Genomic DNA, 24,182 nt, shown 5'->3' with positions numbered 1-24,182 from the left:
CTTCTCCCACACCCACTTTATTTAACAATGCTTTTTGTTCACCAAGTCTTTCTCCATATGGCCATATAATGTATGGGGCCTTAATTCAGGTTGCATATTTTCTATCTCTAGCCTAAAAACAGTGGTCTGGAAGTTCTGGAATCCTTTGCACACTTTTGGCAATAAAACACCATGAGCCTATCTAAAACTCTGAATAGGGGGCTTTGGACTTAAAGCAAGTAGTTAGATATCAAAATGCTATTCTTCACACTTGAAATGTTATGCTTGCTATTGATACTATGATAAGGTACTATGTTGGGGAGCATCATGGGAGTTCCCCTAAATTAGAGACCTGTTGCATGGCCCTTTGGAGCCAGTTCGGGGGAGAATGCCTACAGTGGGAATAAGGTAGGAATGAGGACTTGGTGAATGGGGAAGCTATAAATACAGTGGGAATAGATGAGAAGTAGATTAGGTGCCGGGATGAGATGGCTAAAATGGGACCAGTGAGGTAGCATCTGCAAATTGGGAAGTCTCTGAGGTGGAAGTTCAAGGGATTGGGGAATGTCTGTAGAATAGGGATAGTTACAATGAAAATGAGGAGGGATCAGTATGTGTCTGCATACAAATGGCTATCGAGGGAATAAGAGAGAACAGAATTAGGATCTGCTGCAGGAGAATAAGGGCTACCATGGGCATGGGGAGAGCTCAAAGGGAGTAGTAGGGACCAGCTGCAAAATTTTGATATTTCTATGGGTAAAGACTCAACACCCTCAGAGCAGGGGTGTGATAAGAATCAGAGTTTTGGTTTGAGCCCAAGTTTATAGTGTTCACTGAACTATTGCACAGGCCTCAATGACATTTCTTGTAGACCTTTGGCAGTACCCATTAGACTGTAGTTACAGCTGCAGGATCAGGCTTTGAGTGAATTGAATGAACATTATGGAATGCTTCAGATATGAACAGAATTTAAAGCAATGTGATTTTTTTAAAGCTATTATGGTCAGAAATTTGATTTCCTCTATAATACTTCAATAGCATGCTTATGGAAAGGAGATCCAACAGATGATGACCCAGAAACTTGAAAGAATTTTTTATCTGGTTGAATTTTTTTGGGCAGGCATGCACTATGCTTACAGTACTTCCAAATGCCATGTGAGCTATGCCATCAAAGAAATAATACAATCTGGAGGTATGTGTCAAACATGAAAAAAATGGCTGATGGAAATAGCTCCACATTCCTTTTTATTTATTAATGGCACAGATCAAGCTGGTTTTCTCAAGAGAAAGGTGCTCATGAATTTTTATTCAAAATAATAAATTGATGTCCACACTTTAAGAAATATATTTAGGGTTCAAGGGATAAGACATGCAACTCTGCATATCTGATTCCCTTTTTACTAAGCTAAAATATACCTTAATGTCATTACAAACATTACGTTGCTAACATGACTTTAGTCTATTAACCATAAAACTATGTTCAGGGAAGTTTTGGTTATTTGTTCTTTAACACACCTTGTTGCATTCGTCTTGGGAACCATTGAGCACCTTTTATTGGATGAATTATTTGAGCCAGAAACACTTACTCTACATTTTTTAAAGTAATCAGTGGACTTGGATAATCCACCAAAATCAAGTCATTTTTGTAGTTCTTGCATCTAGCACAGAAACAGTATTTCAGAAGCTTTTCTTGATTCTGCCTCTGGTGATGTGAAAAATTACCTGCTAAGCATAGAAAAAATGGATTCTGAATATAAAAGGAATATTCAACCTAACTCAGAAATGTTGACAGCTATATTTTAATCTTAACCTATCATTGAACCTACATTTGCCCTATTTTGTTAACTTCTTTATTTGGTCCTGTTATCTTATACAATTTTATCAAATTAATAATAGCTGATACATTTTTTTAAAAATAGAATATCTTTAAAAGCAAGAGATTTTTTTTAACAATTCATAGTTATGTCAAAGCAGTTAGCATATTTTTGACCACTTCTAAACCAAAATTCATAATAATTAAACGTGGGTTTTCATAGCAAAATTTAGACTTTGACTCAGATCTGGATTTTGAAGCCCAAGTGTGTGAGATGAGTTCAGATCCAGCACTTTAATTCAGTGCATTTATAGTAAAATTCTGATCAATTTCTGGGTTTTGATTCTGAAATATTCACCTAATTCCTGCTATGACAAAAAAGTGGACTGTTTGGATCCAGATTTTGGTTCAACCCATCTCTTATTCTTGGGCCAGATTCTCAACAGTTGTAAACTGATAAAACCTTCTGAAGCCAGTGGAGCTACACCAATTTATACCAGGTGAAAATCTGGCCCCTTGCCTCATAAAATATTTCTTTAAGAACCACCATTCTGCCCTGTCAGTTTTTATGACCTGGGATAATTTTTGGAGGAGACATAATGTCCAAAAAATGGAATATTGAAGATGCAGAATGGTTAGGCAGTTCTCTGAGATTTGGGTAAGGATTCTATTTCACTGCATTCTGAATACCATGGACTTTATTCATGAAAAGTATAGTTTTATATTAGCTTCAAAATAAAGGTCCATTCAAACACCTTGTGAGAAATTGCAAAAACTCTCAAGTCCCAATTAAGCTATTGTTCTTTAACCACAATATCTTGGTTGTTCATGCCACCATTGCTTTACCTTTTCAGGACAGGAACTATTAAAGCTAGTAAAAACTACATAAATTGTTGCGTAAGAGTATGCTTAATGTAGTGAATTGATCTAAAGAGATAATGCAGAAGCAAGAATCAATGCTTGTGCATTAGACCTTAGTTGTGTTGGTGAAAGTAATATTAAAGTTTTTCAATAGTTGAAAAAAATTAGCCTTGGTAAGCAATATTAAATTCATGTGCAGGAACACACACTGTCATATGCTCATTTGACCTACAATGATGGTTATTTCTTCATTGCTATTAATAAGGTTTTTGGTCAATTTACAGTTTGACAAGTCTTAAGGATTCCTTTTAAGGGGTATCTTTTGGACAATTGTGCTGTTTTTCCATGTATACCTTCTTTCTCATATCACAGTATTTTAGAAGAATCTGTGCTTTACTTACTCACTAGGCTTTCAATAGAGAATCACATTAATCCTTCTAAGCTCCTTATTCTAATGATTTATTTTGTTGAAAACCATAGTGATCCTCCTTTGAATTTTAATGATTGCTGGCTATTCAAGGATTCATTGTTTTGACTACCTGTCCTTACCTTTGTTTCTTACATGTCTGTAGGGAACACCTGTCTAATACTGTATCTGGCCTTAGTTCTCACTGGCTTACTATATTCACTCAAGCCTATCCTAAAGCGTTAAGTTGAAATGCTAGCTATTCATCCATGAAAATAAATGTAGGATATATATTTGCAGAGATAGGCAGATAGACAGCAGAGGGATGGATAAATGGATTGAGTCATTTTTCTGTGAAAGTAATATTTTTGGTACAATAATAGTATATCATGATCATTGTAGAGAAGCTTGTTAAATATAATGTTAGCACTTTAAAAACCATTAGGCAACATTATCTATGGGGTTTTTATTTCTACATTTTTGTAATAAGTACAGTATGCTTACAGTTGTCAGAATCTAGCCTCACTCCCCAAATTTAGATCATGTCACTGGCTTAAATTGAATTTCAGTTTTCATTTATGTCCACTCTATAAATACAGAATGTCTTTTTAGAAATATAACTTGGAACATCATGAGTTTTCAAGAATATATTATTCTAATACAAGATTTTAACAACTACACTGTATTTATGCATAATACATTTTGTTCCTTATCTACAGCCTTTTGGACTTTGATTCAGAATACCAGGAGCTCTGGGATTGGCTGATTGACATGGAATCTATAGTGATGGACAGCCATGACCTGATGATGTCAGAGGAGCAGCAGCAGCATCTTTACAAGGTTAGAGCTACCGTTACAGCCTTTACCTAGCCATAGAAGATCTGATTAGCTTGACAAGTCTTTCTCTCACAGGATATCGCTACGTTCATTGTATGTATCATGGTGTCTATTAGAATTCCCTTCCCTGTCCCCAACCTCATTTCCATCCCCTGTGCACTGACAGGCTGCACCGACATCATAATTGCAAGAAAGTTCCCTTTATCACATTCTATTTGGTGTAATTCTATAGAAGGACAAAGATTTGTCTTCAAGATGAATAGAAATAAATGAAACTGCATTAATAAATAGACTGAAACAAAATGAAGAAAAAATGAAATGGTAGCATTTAACAAAATGTGTTTTGATTGGAGCTTTCAGCTGGATTTTTATCCACCTTTCAGACCTCTTCAGGGAAGAGAGAAATTTGCCTTGATTTTGGTTTACTGATGCTGGGATACAGTACTCTTCCTATTTAATTTGTATTAGTTATACATAAAGCAGACATTGTCATGTTAAGTCAATACAGTTGCTTGTGATTTAAGCAAAATGATTTTGAACTCGCATATTGATTGGAGGCCATTCGTCAAATAAATATATACTGTTCCCCTTATTTACCATTGCTGTCTTAGTCCAGATTGTTTTATCAGTTCTTCTTTTTAATGGATAATTTTAATAGTCCCCCAAAATATAGATTTCATTTAAAAACTGTTTCAGACTTCTCTGTGTGTTTGAGAAACTGTATTCCAGGGGCATGAGGGGATTGGGGAAGGGAGGGAGAGGTTTTCCACAGAAATATCAGTCTGCAGTAAATCTTCCTCATTTAGGCAATTTTTATTGGAGTAATTCTGACAGTTGTCATCCTTGAATTGCTTTGAGCATATGGTGTATTTCAAAGAGCAGATTGTGAATCATAAAAAATAAAATTAATAACTAACCACAGAATCAGCAATAGTATAATGACAAGAAACAACTACCCTCTAGCTTTTTTTTTTTAATTTCTTATAGAATAAATGGTACATTCAAGGTCAAATAGAAGTTGTTTTCTTTCTTCTATGGTTATATGATTTGATAATTTATTAAATATAATTTATATTTTTCTTCCTTTGAATTTATAATTTGTTGATGCTCTTCATGCATTTTACTCTATCTAATGTGGGTACTTTTATTTGAAAGGACCTGCACAGAGAATTGTGAAATAGGTTATAAAATACTTTCACATACAAAGAATATGGTCTCAGCTCTAACTTATTAGAAGTCATAAGTGAGTTAAGTTTAGTGGCCTCAATTTCTTTCTTTGTCAGATACTTGTTAATATTAAAAGAAAACTAAATAAATAATTTCACATACAGCTGATGGTCTCTGCCCTGGATAGACTCAGAGATTCCTAGAGCGTAAGGCAAAAAGGGACTATTATTAGATCATCTGTTCTGACTTCCTGTATATCACATGCCCTTAAATTCTATCCAGTTACCCCTATATTGAGCCCAATAACTTGTGTTTGGCTAGAAGCACATTTTCCAGAAAGGCATCCAGTCTTCATTTGAAGATATCAAGATATGGAGAACATACCATTTCCCTTATTAGTTTGTTCCAATGGCTAATCACCCTCACTGTTAAAAATTTGTGGAGTGGATTAAATGTTGTGTTACAAATCAGAATTGAGATGCTTAGGTACTGTAGAGCTATATTGAGCAATTTCCAAAGTGTTTGCACTATGCCTTAATGTAGACATTGTTTTCAGTTTTACATTCAAGGACACTAAAAATTCTAAAAATTCAAATATTTTTTTAAATATGGGCTGGAATCTCAAGAGGCACCCAGTCCCACTATTCTACGCACCATTTATAAATGTTTCTTATCTTGGTGTATTCCAAATGCAGTCATAAAGGTATAAATGGTAATGTATATAATTGAGGCGATAGCATTTAGTGGGATAATGTGAGGGATAAAAGAGGACAGGGATTTACTCATAGGTTTGCAATGCAGTTTGGTGACAAAAATGGCCAATACAACTTTAGGCTGCACATACAGAAACATTTTGTCACAGAAATGGATTTAATTGAGCCCTGGGTTATGCTGGCCTCTTCTGGTACAATGCTCCTGAGACTGGAAAGTTCAGACAGAGTTGAGTTGTTGAGTCTACAGCAAAGTTACACAAATCTGCAAAGCCTTCAGCTAATGAGTACAGGTCCCAAACTGAGTTCAGTACATTCTCTCAGCAATCTCCAGAGGTGGGGCTCCTGCTTACAGAGCCCCAGCCACAACTTAAACTTGTTCTTCCACTGCAAAACCATGAACAGTGGTGGTGCAAACACACTTCTTGTCAAAAGGACAGATTAGGTGAACTAACAGGGCTTTTTTATCTCTAGTTTCTGTGATTTTAGTAACCAGGATACACCGTGCCCCTAATAACACTCAGCATTTATATTTTTAAAACCCAGCCTAGCTAACTTACCCTACAATCAATAATGAATGTTCTCAATAGTGACATTCTACTGATTTGAAAGATCTGAGTCCAAGTCTTTGGTGGTCTGCCTAGCACTCTCAACCATGTGGTATCAACACTGTCTATATTTTATACTAAACATGGAAGTAATTCCACTCTTGGGCAGGGGGAAGAAAATCTAAAAAGAAATTCAGGCAGCAAAGTAATCAGAACTGTTGAATGATGGAGGATGTTATGAAAACATAGGCCTTATTTTAAGTATTCTTTATCAACTGCAGCTACAAATATGAACCTGTTAATTGCACTTTCTGCTTTTTGGTGGATTCTCCTAACCCCTCAGATTCCCTTCTCCCAGCTATTGAGCTGACAAGTAATTGTACCTCTGAGCCATCTCAGCAAGCCTTCTCTGCTAGTGAAGCTGCTGTGGTATCACTATTACCAACAGTAATCATTGCCCCTAAGGAGTCTATGAATGGAAAGGAAGTATGATAAAACAGGTAAATCAGGAGGGAAAAGCATACATTAAAGCAGCATAACATAATATATAAATGATAAAATTGCATGTGGGAAAATAAAATGCATTTTCACAGGTTGAACTATTTTCCCGGTACTATATTTTCAGATTTCATATAGATTTAAGCCAACCCTTTCTGCTTAATTTTGTATTGAAACATATGAGGAGCTGGTTCATAGTTCTTATTAGAAACTCTATTTTCCCTCTTTACATATATTTTAATCTTTCTATAAATATAAACAGGAGTGTATAGTGCAGCTGTAATTTTTTTAAAACTCTGAATATGTCTGATTTACACTGGCAGTATTGTGAGTGCTCTGTCATTTTATTTTGCTATGTTTGAGCACAACTTCTAAAGAGAATTCTCCTTCACTCCTGCAGCCCTCTCCCAAAGATAAAATGGGCAATTCACTCAATTTTCATTTTCAATTTTTAAAAAGCAACTACAATGATTTTGAAATTTGATTAATATATGTTACAGTTGCAAACACAGAACGAGTAGTTTACAGTCCGCTAGTCTATAATTGAAATTCAATTATAGAGGAACAGCTACATTTTTCTGCTATCAGATTGATTTCTGAAGATCATTGTAGCTCAGTTGAACATATAAGGAAATCCTAATTTATATCTAGAGCATGTGGACCTGATCCCATAAGCCATCTTTGTATATAGAGCTCACATTGACTTCAGCTGGATTTGCATGCAGAGGGTTTGCAGAATCAAGCCCACAGAGTTTAAACTCTGCTAATGAATCATTTAGTGGGAACTCGAGTATGGATTTTACATCTCTACCTTGAATGTTCAAAAATGAAGCAAATCAGTGTTTACTGGAGCTGTGGAGATTAGAAATGAATGTATGAGACATAGAAAGTTAATGATAATTCCTACATTTTCCCCAGAAGATTAATTGTAAAACTTAATTGTTAGATTAAAACCCCATTTAAACAAGTAAGATATGATTGATAAAATTTTTAGCATGTAGAGAATAAAATTAAATAAATGTTTTTTTTAAAAACCTCAAAAACACTAAGATGCCCTTTGATATTTGGAAGTATGATTACAAAAGCATTTAAGGTGCTTGAAATCCCTTGAACTATTAAGTCTTCAGCAAAGATGAACTCTATAGTGAGTAGAAAAAAAATTGGTACCGCAGTTAGAAAGATTTAGAAGAAAATCTGTCAATGTGCCTTTTGAACAGGTTAAATACTGAGCTATCCTATCAAAGGGAAGAAGTCCACTCCATTAAATAACATTAAAATGCATATCAAGTGCTATGGATCCCTAAACAAATTTTGAAAAAACCTTCCAGCAGTTTTTTTTGTTTTCTTAATGGAAGCTACTGTTCTTCTGAAGGTGCAGTTCATTTTCTCCTCTGGGTGTGCTGCTGCTCCATTGTGCCATTCACTCTAGCTCTGTGTGCTGTGGCCCTGAGTGGTTCAAACAAACCATGGTGAAAGTTTCCCTCATTTGCATCACTTCTAGACAGCCCTGTCGTACTCTTTGCTGACAGGAAATCACTGTCTTTGTCACCTTTTTTCAGTGATCTCCTTTTGGCAGAGATTGGCCATGTGACCAGGATTAATCACAACAACAGTTCTGGCTCAGAACTCAATGACATGTTTTCCTCGGCACTTCAATAACGGTGGAGAGGAGTCAGTAGGAAATGACTACATTAATTTCAGAGTGAAAAGATAATTAACACTTAAGGACTAATGCTATAACCTATGGAGCTATTATTCAAATTAAACCTAATTTATTGAAAACTTGCAGGAAAAAAAAATCAACCCTCCCTCCTTAATGCAACTGTTACAAATAAACTTAGGCTAGTCCTGGATTTAAAAAGAACAAACCATATTTAAAGCGGTAACATGAATAACCTAAAACTTAAACATTTGAAACCAGAGGCTGAAGTATGTAAAGTGCTTACTTAGATTATATGAATAGGATACTGGCAAACAAAAGCAGCAGTGTGCTCCTAGAATGCTGTGCTTAAAGGAGTTTCCTTGGCAACAGAAATGCAGTTCCAAAAGTAGACAGAACTTTCCTCAGAAAACATACTATTAATAACAACCTTCCGGAACAACTTGGAACAATTTGACTACTTGGCAATAATAATGCCAAGTGTTCTGCGAATTAATCTAACACATAACAGTTATATGTTTCTCTTACCCATAATTCTCCTGAATCGAAGGACTGAGTTCTGTTCACTTAAGGATATAAATGTGAGAAGCAGTTCCAAATGTTAGTAAAGAGAAAGAAAGCTGAAATACCAGTAGCCTGCTAGGATCAATTAACGTGCTCTGTATCTTTTTAACTCGTGAAACGGATTAGTTCAATTGGATTTCTTTATTCCATGTGAAACAAGGAATACATACCTACTGAAGTCACACTGTAGTTCAGTCTTTATTTCAACCAAATTACCGCTGTTAAACAAACTTATTACAAAGTAAACTGTCTGGAAAGTATTATATTTGGACTATATCCTGTGGAGATTAATCCTAGAGCCCAAATTCTGCAAGATGCTGAGTGCCTCCTGTCAATCTGGTAATCTAACATCTTCTTACATAAGACCACTAACTGTCCATAGGAGTTGAGGGTGCTCACCAATTCTCAGGAAACTCTCAGCACATTCCAGGATTAGGCCCTTTCTGGACAGAAACTATAAATGTGCTATGCAGGCAGTATTTTTAAATAGGTCATCATTTCTATGTCAGCCAAAAGAATAAACTAATTTCAAATCTGCCTTCCAATAGGAATCATTAGAATTGTTTTAAAGGCCATAAGCTTACTAGACAGGAAAGGTAGAGTACTACCTTGACCTTTTCTGAATCCGGAGATCTAAAGGTTAAAAGTAATCAATATATCTCATTGTGCAGCTTGGTAATAAGTAATAACCATCATGTTAAAATCTAAATGATTGCAGATAGCACTTAAAGAAGTTGACCCATTTGGGAGCCTTTTTAATTGCAATCAGGATAGTCATTATAGTTTGCTAATAAAGTTTTAGGCTAAATTGCAAAAATTGCGGCCTTTAGCTTTTTGAAATATGACTTTTACTTTAATGCAGATAAAAATTGAGTGTTGCAAGGTGAAAGCTTTGATTTTTATCTGTAGAGATTTATATATTCCTTTCTCATGTGTGTTAAAAAATTACAGAAAGATTATACTGTTAAATAATACCAATGAGGATATTGTTCACTTGCACTAGTTAATTATATCACTGTTTAGTGTTCTTACATTATGTCCAGAGGTATATGAAGAGATACATGACTTAATAAAAATGACAGGACCAGTTGGCTCTGATATTGTAACATGTTTTTAACATGCCATTATGCCAAAGAGAATAACTGAAATTTGATGAGTGAAGTTTTTTAGGGACTAAGAGTACTACTGTATGACTCTTTCTACCCAAGGAAAATGAACTATGTTTCACAATGAATGTCAAAAATGGTTGTCCTACCTAGGCTGTGGTGAAAACAATTGTCCCACTGTAATAGGAGGTCAACTGAGTTCAAGATCTGTTGTAACAAAGCATCCTAGACACTTATAGAACTGTTTGTTGAACTTGGTTGACGCTCTCCACGTCAACATTTTCATTTTCAACACCACTGGAAGGGTGACTGGGGAATGCAGTCTTTGGCACCTAGTGTAAAAATCATTCATTTTTCCAATGAAGATGGGGAATAATATTTAACATTAATCTTTGAGTAAAGTGTTCAGCGTCTATGGCAAACTGTATATTTTTATTTAAAAAGTAGCATAGAGAATTATTATTGGCAAGAAGTTTTATTTGAAGTAGATAAATGTTTGTCCTTAATGTTCCAGTAATTACAACAGGAAAACATTGATTGCCATGTCTACAGAATCACAAAGGATAAAGTATGGATGAAAGGAAGAATACTATAGTTCTGTCTGCTTCCATTTTGAATGGATAAACTTGTTTCTAGAAGCAATAAGGCTGTTTTGGAATTCTTTTGAGGCCAGCTCGCAGTTATTCCAAAAGAATCCTTGATACACCTCATGAAAGAAAAAGAGTTTCTCCCCATATTCAACCCAGCATGCTTTTGAAAATAAATTCCAAAATGGAGAAAGACCATATTTATTGATCATTTACACACATATTTTGTCTAAAGAAAATAACGTTAATAATAAGACCCTGATTTTCAGGTCCAGCCAAAATCCTCTTGGTACAGAACCTGAGGCGAGGGGCAATAAAGATGGCTTTAGGCTACCACCTAATTTCCTGTATTCTGGGGCTGTCCAGAAGCCAAACAATTTAGAGAAGCCTCAAAGCTGGTCTAAACTGCATTCAAATGCCCACAGTCATAGGGGCCATTGATACAGCTAAGAATAGCTGGTATATACTAGTACTCCAGCCTTGCCCCTGTGTTGGGAGTCTTCAAGAGCGGGACAGTATAGCGCCATTCCACTGGTGGTCAGATCCAGACACTTTACATCCCCTTGACACCCCTAAACATGTAAAGGAGCCATGTTATACGCTAAATATTTATGTACTATAATTATTTTTGCACAAAAGTTTATTCTAGCAAATCCTCAGTCCATTCTGTAAAGGCCTCCAATATCTTGTGCACTCAAAAGAAGTATCTGTATTTTCCTAATTTTCTGACACATTATACCAAATTCAGACCAGCTGTAAAGGAGTGGAAGTCCATGAAGTCAATGTATTACTCCCACTTATACCAGGCCACTGCTTCATGTTTATTGTTAGATTTAAAACATGAAAATTCAAGGATTTTAGGGAGATTTTCACAAAGCAGTGCTTGAAGATTTAATTATTCAACTTTAATAAAGTCAGTGGAAGTCACCTAACAAAAATACCCCTGAAATAATTAAAAATATTTACTATCATGTGAAACTCACTCATAAAAATTCTAATAGAATAATGCCAAATACCTGAGAGCTCAGCCCACTAAAGTAAAGAATTCCAGGGTCCATGCTGATTTCTCCATCTTTCATTTAGGCCGCTGTGCAACCCATGTATTCTAAAATCAAACACTTCTTTTGAGATCTCTTTATATAATTTTAAAAAAATAGTTAAGAATAGAGTGGTAACTATAACTTTGGTTGGTTGCAGGAAGTGTTTGGATAGAAAAATATTTAGACATATTTGAAGCATAAAAAGGCCATATGGCCCAATATTTCTTACCTTCTTTGAGCCCACCTTTCCTGTTTTTTCACCTTATGCTACCTAATTCCCTCATTTTCTAGAAATAAATCAAGATATCCCAAACTCATTTGACTTTCTACTTTAATTGCATTCCTCCCGGTATCTTATTCCATATCTGTAATATAATGTGTGAAGTTACACTTTCTGAGCTCCCTATTTACTCCTAGAATAATCTCCTATTGTTATTTTATGCCATAGCCATCATATTCTTAAACAGGTTTTGTGCAGTACTTTATATTTAAAACAGGTTTTTAATTTTTTTTTCAAAGCAAGCAAGCAAACCAACAAAATACCTTGCCACGAGGTTGTGCTAGATTAAGACACATTTTTTGGACCTTGATACACTCAGGATCCCAGTACACTTAATACATGTCCATACAAATATGCCAAAAAATCTTTACTGCATGCCAAGTTTCAATTTAGAGCAAATGTGTATGGCCAAGTTATAATCTCCTGAAAAGTTCCTTAGCCAGACCAGGAATTTGTGTCTGACGTTACAGGAACAGCAGTTATTTTATGCCATAAAAAAATCACTACAGTGCTTGTGTGCTAACTTTGCCTTCTGAACAGAGCAAAATAAGGAACCACTCATCATCATTTATTTACTACTAATAGAAATAATAACTGTAGCAGAGCCCCTGGAATTTTGGACGTCAATGTCAACTTCTGTGACGAGTGAGAGGTTGCTGCAGTTGGGATTTTAAGGTTTTGTGCTGATACTTTATCCTTAAAAAATCCACAGTTAGCTGCAGGATTCTGAACACATTCTGTCAAGTGTGTGTTTTAAGATTTGCAGCTAGCTAGTATGTGGAAAAAACACCTATTTCATTGCTTGAAATATCTATTTTACCACTGATGCTGCCTGATCATCCAGGCTTAGTGACAAATAAAGCATATTCCAAAAGCTTCACTCAACTTTGACAAATGGGGAATAGGTACTTTTGATGGAAAGGGAGAATAGTGTTCCCATAATTCTTTGAAGCTTTTCTCCTTCTGACTAGCATTACTTCAGCCTTGGTGGGTCATGTTTGAATCAACAGGTGTTTATCTAGGCAATGAGTCTTGTGGGTATTGAACATTCTTGTGATGATGTTGGTAGCATCTATTGAAAATGTGATACACAGCTGGGTCTCATCAACAACTGTATGCAGCAAAGTCCATGATGCCTTACCACCTTCACCAGCTGATCTCATGTAAATATTAGAAAGCAGGTGAGGTAAGGATAAATCCTAGACTGATTGGCAATGAGGGTTTTGGGGGAAGAGGAGCAGTTGCACAGGAATGATAGGTGCCATTATGACGATTCACTATCTGTTCCAACTGCCATGAAGGCAGACCTGCAGCACGTTGTGACCAGCTATGTTGAAACTAGACAGATTGAGTTGTGTGAGCATTGACATATACAGACTCTCCACTGCCATGAGAAGGTCATCTTTTAGTGCCACTAGGGCTGAATTTATGCTATGTCCCACTTTGAAGCCCATCTTTGAAGCATCCAGCATATTGACCTTGATCACATATTGTTAAAGCTTCATAGTAACTACTTTCTCAATTATTTTGCTTAGAAATGGGAGGTTGAAGATGGATCAAAAGTTGGAAATGTTTTCTGCATCAAGTATTTGCTTTCTAAAATCAGGCAGATTATTCCATTTTTCAGGGAGGCTGGTGGCTCATTTCTCTGAAGGAGGATTGATAATTCCTGTGAGCAGTAGACACTGTTGTTCTTCACTGGCCTTACCCTTCCAGGAGTGGTCTGGATCTGTTTTGCAGGTGATGGCTCAACTGTTTCTCAGGGCTTCTAGATCTTTGTCATGTGTGATGGGACTGAATTCCAGCCATGATTCTGGTGTGATTAGTGCCATCAGGCCAGTATAGTGTTCTACTTCAATAAGATCATCTTTATGTTCAATTTCCCCCCCAAACTTAAGAAATTAAAAGTCAGAGTTCATTTTTTTTCCTCCAAGATGTGAATCGTGAGCTGCCTCAGATAGCAGTGAAAAACCCAGTTTAGTTTTGTTCTCAAAGTAAATTGCATAGGGTAAGTGCATAGGTGAAGAGGTTTTGCCCTTTTTTGCTTCTTTATCTTGTATAAGGAAAGACAAAAAAGGGTTTTCTTTCCCCTTCAAAAAATTGAAAGCATTTCTTCAAATATTAGGCATTGACTCCCCTGTACTTTCTGAAGATCCTCTGGAGAATTGAAGAACTCTAGTTATTAGAAGACCACAAGAGACAGGAGACTGAAACATGAGTAACTGATCTTGGAAGATGTTAAAAACACTTTGCTTTGCAATTCATTTGTTTCTTAATGCTTATTTAAGTCAAGATCCAGTTTTAAAAAAAAAGAGAAAAAAGAAAGCTTTTTTACGAAACTTGGGCCTGGTCTACACTTACCGTAAAATTCAGCAGCAGTCAACAGGAGATACGCAAGCTACATCGTGTAGCTTGTATATCTCCCATCGACTTCCTAAATTCTAATGAGCATGGCGTCCCCACTACACTGCGCTGAAGGGAAATGCCTTCCTGTCGACGCAGCATTACTCTTTTTCTGGGGTGGATTTATTAAGTCGATTTCCAGATCAATTGAGCGGGTCTCCACTTCCGCTCAATCGATCCCAAAGAGTCGATCTGACAGCGGCAAATTTGCTGCCATCAGTGAAGACATACCCTTGTAGAATTCACATACCTTCAACAAAGACAGCTTCCCCTTTAGAAACCTCCATCTGATTTATTTTTAAATTAAAAGTTCAAAGTGCGTGCTTATTGAGAGAATATTGGCGACAGAGATGGAAGAAGATGAAGAGGCTATATTTATTTTTGTAAAGGGTTTTTTTTAAGCATAACGGAGGCCTCATCTTTTTTTCCAGTCTGTTTCTCATCCACTAGTTCTTCTTTCCCTTCTAATTTTTTCCTTTTTGTCCACCCTTTCTCTTCTTCAATAATTAGCACTTAGGTGTTATGGTGATTGTTCTGTACCAACACCTCTAGTCTCTTACATGACCAGTTTTCTTTGTGTATAGAGATTAAAATTCACATGACCACAAAAAAGTTTAATATGTATATATGATTGTTTGAATTAATATGCATATTTGATTCAGTTTGAATGTACATTGTAGGAAGATTTTTATAAATATGACCAAACATCTGTTCCTCAACGTTCAGAAAATTATCATTATAAATACAAAATATAATAATATATTCTTTGTAACAGACCCATCGCCACAGACTGAGGATTGATGTTTGAGTTTTGGGGCCCAGAGGGCTCAGTTTCACTTAAGTGAATCAGAGACAGAACAGCAGATTATGGTGCCAGTGATGGCTTTCTGCTTGAGCTGGCTGGGCTGTCTCACTAGGGAAGTGCAAGAACCTTAAGTGTTTGTGTTTGAGTTAAGTATTTGAAGGGATCTGTCTAGAATCCATGAAGCTTAGGTGTATATTAGTCCTACTTAACCTTAATTCTCCCATCCATCCATGGGTGAAGTTAGCTCACCCAAAAATCAGTATTCCTGATTCGATAATAGAATCCTAAAGCATAGAATCATAGAAGATTAGGGTTGGAAGGGACCTCAGGAGATCATCTAGTCCAACCCCATACTCTAAGCAGGACCAACCCCAACTAAATCATCCCAGTCAGGGCTTTGTCAAGCTGCACTTTAAAAACATCTAAGGATGGAGCATAATATGTAGCAATCTTCATGGAACGGGTTGCGTGATGAAAGAGTTTGGAGAGGACACCAGGAAACCCCGTCTGTGTATTCATGGTTTCAATTCTAGCTGCATCATCACTGTAAGTAGTTCTCTTAATAAAGAGCCAGTTTAGTTTTAGAAACATGGGCTTCTCTTATGTTATTACCTGATGTGTGGTACATGAGATCATGGTGGCAACAGTCAGTCTGAGCGACGAAGAGTATGTGATTAACAGGAAAACAAGACAGCTCCTAGAAACAGAGCAAACAGGCAGCATGGAGAGATTCTGGCCACTAGGAAAGCTGGATTTCGAGACAAAAGAATCTTGCACAAGCATGGAAGCAAGAAATTAGCCTGTATACTGAGCTTTTCATGGTGGATATGGATGAAAAATTGCAGCTAAAGGTTTTTTTCTATCTCATAGTGGGGGGAAACATGAAAAGTAAGTGAGTCGCAGTGTTGCCAGGAATAACGTCCAAAATTTAGAACAGCTGATAAAAGTGTTCGAGTACCATCACTTCAAGCAGTATGAGATTGTAGAGAGAGATTCTTGTTTGGTTGGTTTTTGTTTGTTTTTTACGGGGTACCAAGAAGCAGAAAAAGGAATAGATACTTACATTAACTAGTTGGGAGCTCGGGTATCCACATGTATCTTTCGAAACATAAAAGATTCCATAATTAGAGACAAGATCATTTGTGAGACATGTGATTCCAGTTTACTGGAAAGATTGTTCAGAGAAACAGATCTGACTACAGAAAAATGCCTCCAAATAGCAAGGGCATCTGAACCATCCAGAGAAAGGATCAAAACAAAGATTGCCACTAGTGCAGAACAAGTACATTGGCTCAAGCTAAAGAAACCCAGGTAGCAGGACAGAGACAGAAAACCAAGAATGAAGACATCATAGTCCACTGTACATGCTGTGAAAAGCAACATGAAAGGTAGAAAACAAAATGCCCAGCCTATGATGCAAGGGTGTGGGAAATAAGACACATTTTATGTCCCAATGCCACAGCTACCCCAGGAAGAAAAAAGCAGTAGCACATGCAGTAAATGAGGATGTCTGCACTGTGACTTTAGCAGATCCAAAAACTGTCAATATACATGTACTGTAGAAGAAGGCTGACAGCCATTCTACTGCCATATTTGTAACTACACTATTGGATCAACAACCCATTCAATTCCAGCTGGATTGTGGAGCCAGCTGCAATGTAATCCCAGCAACCCTGAAAAGGAGCAATATTAGCCTGGAGACATATGACCAAGTACTGACGATATAGAATAAAACCATTGTGAGGCCAGTGGGCAATTGCAGGCTGCCAATAAGAAAGACACAAAATGACCTGCCATCACTTGGCATTTATAGCAGTTGACACACAAGAGAACCACCCACTTGTGGGCAGCAGGGCAGTGCAAGCCATATATTTTATCACAGGCTGTCACCAGAATATCCCCAGTGTAAGAGAAGAGGCAGAACAGGCCCCATGGGCCCTTTTCAGCATTCTAACAGGGAGTTACTCTTATTGAAACTAGCACAGAGTAGATCAGCAATCTAGTAGTGATGAGAGAATTTTGGGTAAACTAAGGATCTGCACTGACTCAAAAGCACTTAACAGAGCATTGAAAAGATGTCAGTACCCATTAGCAACAATTAAGAACATGTTACCTGATTTATCCAGAGCAAAAGTGTTCATGGTTTGTGATGTCAAGAACGGGTTCTGGCATATTGAGTTAGATGAGCCATTTGGTCACCTAACAACCTTTGCCACACCTTTTGGCAGGTACCGCTGGGAAAGAATGCCTGTGGGCATCAGCCTGGCCTCAGAGGTGTTCCAGTAAACTGAGCCTGGCACTAGAGGGACTCCCATTCATCAAGATTGTATGTGATGACATTCGTATTGGAGGAAAAGAAGCACTCAAGGAAGATGCAATCCAGGTGCATGATAACAAGCTACCACAACTCTTAGTCAGGTGCCAACAGTAGACTATTAGGCAGAATGCAGACAAGTTAAAGCTAAGGAGGACTGAAGTCCCCCACATTGGACATATATTGACTTCTAAGGAACTCTGGGCAGACTCCAAGAAACTGAGAACCATTAAAAAAATGCCCAAACCAAAGGATGTGAAGGGACTCCAGAAATTTATAGTGATGATCAACTATGTTTTCAGATTCTATGCACACCTATCAGAAGCCTGTGAACCCTTGAGATAGCTGACACACAGTGAGGCAGTGTGGGAATGATGAGAAAGCCCAGGACAGCCATTTAAAAGACTAAAGATAATCATAAGCAAGGCACTGGTTCTAAAGTATTACAACCCTGTGAAGCAGCTAGCGCCACAAAGTGATGCCTCAGAAGAAGACCTAGGAGCAGCCCTCATGCAAAGCCAGAAACCCATAGCATTTGCTTAGAATCATCACAAATGCAGAAAGAAGATACACTCAGATAGAGATGGAGCTACTGGTTGTGCTCTTTGGATTAGAATGATTCCATCATTTCACCTTGGAGCACAAAGTGGATGTGCAGTCTGATCACAAGCCTTTAGAAGAAAACATGAAGAAACCAGTGCTGAGCGTACCCAAGCAATTGCAACACACATTATTGAGACTGAAGCACGATGAAGTGAGGATAAGGTACTGCCCAGGGAAGTAACTATGATAGCATACACACTGAGCAGGGCATCCCTTCAAGAGTACAACACAGATGGTTCTGTGGAACAGGGGATACACTCTATTAACATACTACAATGCCTTTGTGTCTCCGCTGGGAGACTGCAGACAATCCAACAAAGAACTGAACGGAATGGGATGCTACAGGCAGTAAAATGATTCATACTCCAGTGTTGGTCAGCTCTCAAGGAGCAAGTGTCACAGCAAGGCAGCCAATGCCATCACAAGAGTCAAAACAACAAAAATTATTAAAAGGAAAAATGGAACTTAAAGGAGTAGCATAGACTGTTGCAGGTGCCTGGACGATTGGACCAGGAATCCAGTCTGTGTGCATATGGTTAGAACACTACCTGCAGTTGCAGCACTTCTGAAAATAGTTCTCTTAACAAAGAACCAATTTAGTTTTGGAAACACATGGCCCTTCCATGTTATTATCCAGCATGAACATGACACGTGATGCATCCCAAAACAAGAGTGTGTATGCTGATGGGGGAGATACAGACACAAGTATCAAAATAGATCTTGCACCATTATCCTAGCCTAGATTATTAGGAAAAGTCAAATAGATTTCTATAGAACTAGACCATTTGGACCAAAATTCTAACCAAACCAAACCAGAACTTTTCTGACAGTTTGGAAGTATTGTGACTAACTTTTTTCCCTCCCACTTGTCATGCCTCCGGATGTCATTATTTTTGTCATTGTTAGAAGCTGAAATGCTGAAGTGCCATAAAAAAGGTGGTGTTCACAGTATTTCTGGTTCAAGAAGAACCAAAAATCTCAGTACAATGCCTGTCCTAAAGAAAATTCTGGACCAGTTTTACAGACAGTTTTCAGCTAGATAAGGTACCTTCTGAACCTTTGGGTGATGATTTTAACCAAAGCAAACCTCCAAATTATTTGAAGTTTTCTCATCCCTACAAGTTTCCATGTTTGGAGGTTTCTCAGATACTGAAAGAGATGCTGATAACATCGCCAGTCAGATGAACACAGCAGCATTTAAATGTTAAAGGTACTGTAATAATAATACATTTCCACTGAAGTAGGAGGTTTTGGTTTTGTTTGTTCTAGTGGAAGATGGAGATGTATGTTTTCTGGGCCAAATCCTGCTGTGTAAAGCATGGGTGCACCAGTGGGGAAGAGGACACACACAACATTTTTCTTCATAGTTTACACATGAAGCAGCAGCAGAACAGGATTCACCACCTTTTACTCAAGAGTGCTGGACACCAGGGCCAGAATTCCCTAACCACAACGCTACAATGGCCCCCAAAGAGTGCACTCCACTCATTAGTAGGTGTGGTAGGTCACCAGCAAATACTCTGCACCTGGAGCATGTGATAGATGGTATGGTGCTTACTCCTTTTAAAAGAGATGCAAAACATATCTCACCACATATCCCTCCTGTCTGGCCTATATAAGCATTCCTGCTCGAGGGTGCTGTAGATGGCCAGCTCTCTACTCTGCTTCTCTGTGACAGAAAGTGTAGAATTTTGATTAATATGCGTGTCAAACGTAAGCATTTTCCATCACAAATTCAAATGTTGCTCCTTCTTTTCTTAAACTTTTTAATATGTTAGATAAATCTTAAATGTGCCAAAAAATACAAAATTTGATTATTGTTATCAGTGTTGTTAGATTAGGTGTGTCTTAAAAGTGAATAGAAAGTAGACTAAAAAAAACCATAGTTGTTTTTAAATAATTATATTCTCTCTCAACTATTTTAAAAGTGCCCAATACTAACTTCCTAATTATTCCTAATTTAGTTTGTATGTAGGACTCAGTAGTGTTACTAATATGTGGGGACTCACCTAATAGCCAGTTTTTCAAGAAATATGGCAGCATGAGTCTGTGAGGGCAGGATTCAATGCAATATCTAGAACCATCTTTAGCAGAGTAGGCAGTTTCCTAGAGCAGAAAGTAAAATAGGGTTCAATGTCAACCAGTGAGAAACAATGTTAACCACATCCTAGTCAAAACCACCCAAAATATTTTGTTTAATTTTTTTTATTTAAATTTGGTCATGCTGGCAGGGATTCCAGCATGTGATTGCATTGAGCTACAGCAAACTGTAGGCTTATCCAGAAAATAAGCCACATTAGCAGCTGAAGCCATAAGTGATTTAGAAGTGGAATAAAAGTTTTGACAGCAAAGGAGCAGATACAGAATGAGCTCAAAACTAGGGAGAAAAACAACAGGGGGGAAAGGAGATAATAGCATTTTTTTAATTGTAAATTCACAAAATACTAGAAGAGAAAATAGGATGGAAAGAATTAAAATAAATGCAAGAACAGACAATAAGAAAAACAAATAGTACAGAAGTCTGAAAGAATACTGCATTAACTCCTCCATGTATGAGTGTCTTCTAGATATAAAAGTAACACAGTATGTTTTCCCAAGGGAAAAGCTCCTGGAACACAAATGGTGAGCTGAGGGGTTGGGGGAAGGGAAGGTGGCTTGAAGCATCTTCCTTCCCACCCCTCATCCTGGATTCAGCCAGCGACTAGAATGGCCCTCAGGGTAATACACAGAAGTCTCCAGGTTGTTCTGTTGTACGCCAGCTGCCAGTTACCCCAACGTCTTTCCCATAACCAGGGATCATCATTGTGAAGGATGTCCCAGCCATCCCTTCTTTACTCTGTCCACTTTCCCTCTGGCAGGTGGGATAAAAGCTGCTCTGGCAGTGTTACAACACTGGAAGATTCCCCTAAGCCTGATGAATTCTCTAGGGGATTTACAAAAGTTCTGTGTTGGTGGACTGAGGCAATTTGGCATCGGTACAGCCAAGAATCTGGACTAGATTTGTTTTACCAGATCCCAAACCAGTAGTCTGTTAAGCTTGGCATTGTACCTCAAGCAGTGGTCAGTACTTGATACTCTGAGGTAGGCAAATGACAGCTTCTCCAGCCTAGATTTTTATCTTATTCTTCATTTAACGGGTTCTAACTGATTATCTTTGCTCTTTTACTTAATCTATTTCCCACAAATGTCTGCTTTTGTCTCTTTTAAATGTATAATTAGTTCATTTGACCACCAGGTGGCCTACCACACTGTATTGTGCATTGTACATCCTGGCTCAGGTCTTGAGAAGTGCACATAACAATATTTATTAAAACTTCTTTTGTTAGATGGCATGGTATTGTGGGTGTGACGCCGTAGAATTTGTAATGTTAGCTCCTCTGCATTTTATGTTCTACCAATCAAATATAAATGTATTCCTAATGCATCTTTGCAGCCTTTACTGTGAATGGTTGCAAAATTAAAAACATATGTAATGTCCTTAAAGACTTGTGCATGGCTTAAATATTCAAACCTTTTTCTTAAGTGCTTAATGGCTTTACCAAAGGACAGTTAACTTCTACCACTGCTATTTCTTCAACACATTATTAAAGAGGCAAAGAATAAAATCAATATAATGGCAATTCTTCATCTGTCAGTATCTAATGCCAATCACCAATGAGTTGAAAGAATTACATTTAATAGAATTAATGTAGTGCTAGGGTAGACTGTCAATATATAAAGGTACTCTGAGCCATTCTGAAATATGTATTCATTACTTAAATTTATTTAAACTTAAGTTATATAGCAATGTACAATAACTGTTAGTGGACAAATCTAAAATATTTAGGATATAGATTATAACTTTGACCAAAACACTCTAGTAAATTCAAAAATATGAAGAACTTGGTTGTTTTCCTTTAGTATATTTAATAAATGTAAAATGGTTGTTGAAGTAGAAAGTAAACTAAATGGTGGTTAAAAAAAGCAACTTTCCTCAGACATCAGCAAGCACAGTACAATAACTATTCAGGAAGGATATATTATTCTAATAATAGGAGTTGATTATTTTTCCAAACTTTTTTAACAAAATCTTCATTTGGAAAGATGTGATTAATAAATTAGAGGAAGGATTACTTCCTCCCCGCCCCCACTCCCCCATTGTTCCTTAAATTGTTGCTTTCTTTTCCTTTCTCCACATAGAATAACTCAATGCCCACAGAATAACAGACACATCCATTAGTATCCACTGAAAGTTGATTGATTTATGACATCAGACAACTTGCTTCCAATCTACAGCTTGTCATACAGTACCTATATCTTACAGGTTTGTATCTGAGCGCTCATACTAGTTCTGATGACATATATGACTATAGGCATTAGTTGTCCATGAGAGCAGGACCAAAATGGTCTTCAAGGGATGCCAGTAAAGAACAAGTTCATATTTATATTCTAAGTCTTTCCTAGGAAATTCAATTACAAGTAACCACTGTAATTCCATATTCCCTTCTGTGCCTTCTTTCCTAGAGATGTGTATGGTTGAAGGAAGTTCAAACTTCCCTGAACTCACTTCAGAATATCTGACTGTAAGCCTTTCTGTCCTGATTTTTCCTATCAAAAGGTTGCTTTCAAAAGAATTTTAGCACCTTCAAGCATTTCTGACCTTCTTAAAGATAAAAATACGTCCTCCAAATTTTAATATACAGTTTTTTCCATTTCTTTATGTAGATTTCAAAAAATTAAATTGCAAACCAGCCCAAGTATGGAATTATCATTCATCACCTGGAAATAGGAAGGTGTAGATACAACAATGCACAGCCAACATGGACACAGCCAACATGTGACAGTGGGACTAGAAACACTAGAAGCCCAGAGTCACTCATCTGCCAACCTAACTTTTTGACAAACATTGAAAGTTCACAAAATGAACCTAAAGAGGCCAGAGATCTGCACTGGAGAATTGTTCTTGTATAGGGGGAATCTTTACCACTACCACCCAGCTCCACCACCTCTTGTGGCAAAACCATCCTCCCAGTATAAGGGAAGGTAGGGAAAATACCAGAAGTGGAGTGGAGGGACATGGTGGGGGAGGGCAAGCGAATGGGTATGGTGGAACAAACCTCTGCTATGCCTAATTCTCCACTGGTGTAAGTTAAAGCTGCCTTTGTGCATCTTCAGTTTATGTCACAATTGGGGGCTGAGAATCAGGGAACTGTGACTGGTACCCTATCTGCCCCCACCACTGCCCCCAAGCTCTGTTTATGTGTGGTGGAAAATCAAGCCACAGAGTTGTGCAAAATGTGGACATTTGAGGTTCATAGGCTTTTGTGTGACCATTTTGGTTCACATGAGTTGACAAGCGCAGATACTCAAAACAAAACTCGTCTGACACCAACAAATGTCTGGTTGCATGTCAGATTCCTGCAATAACATCATGTTTTGTATGGCTAGACACATTCAAACTGGAATAAGGCATACATTTTTAACAGTGAGGATAGTTACCTATTGGAATATCTTACCAAGGGATATGGTGGATTCTCCATCACTTACAATCTTTAAATCAAGACTGGATGCTGTTCTAAAAGTTATGCTGTAGCTCAACCAGAAGTTATATGTTTGATACAGAACTACCAGGTGGGATTCTAATGCCCATGTTAGACTAGATGATCGACTTAAAATCTATGAATCCACAAAAATCAGCCAGGTTTTGGTCAACCTGTCCTCAGTTTCAGTTTCACAACACAGTTGAAACCAGGAGAAGTTAAGGCTTTATCACACATGAAAACAGTGGAGTTACCCATGTTTACTAGCGTGGTATACCGAGGGCAGAGGGCAGTAGGAGAGTGGTCCTATTTGCAAACCGGGAAGCGCCCGCCCACTGCTTAAGGCCCCTCCCCCAGCCTAAGGGGAGAAGCCACTGGACCCAGAATGCAACTGAATGCTTGGGACAACAAATGAAAAACCAGGAAGGGGTGTGGGGGTCACAGGTGTAAACGAAGAAAACCAGAAGGGGACACCAAGCAGA

The 24,182-nt window shown here is 37.5% G+C and overlaps 1 protein-coding gene across 1 annotated transcript in view; it reads left to right on the top strand.

Moving 5' to 3' along the window:
- AKAP6 (A-kinase anchoring protein 6) overlaps positions 1-24,182 on the top strand; it is a 399,793-nt gene that overhangs the window by 301,199 nt on the left and 74,412 nt on the right. The window contains exon 10 of the mRNA XM_067534299.1: positions 3,779-3,899. Coding sequence (XP_067390400.1) covers positions 3,779-3,899 — 121 coding nt within the window. The remainder of the gene's footprint in view (positions 1-3,778; positions 3,900-24,182) is intronic.

The sequence above is a fragment of the Emydura macquarii genome, unplaced genomic scaffold, assembly GCF_026122565.2.
Source record: "Emydura macquarii macquarii isolate MOO-44397 ecotype Brisbane River unplaced genomic scaffold, CSIRO-AGI_Emac_v2 contig_374, whole genome shotgun sequence".
Taxonomy (NCBI): Eukaryota; Metazoa; Chordata; order Testudines; family Chelidae; genus Emydura; species Emydura macquarii.
This window is presented reverse-complemented; position numbering and strand designations above follow the sequence as displayed.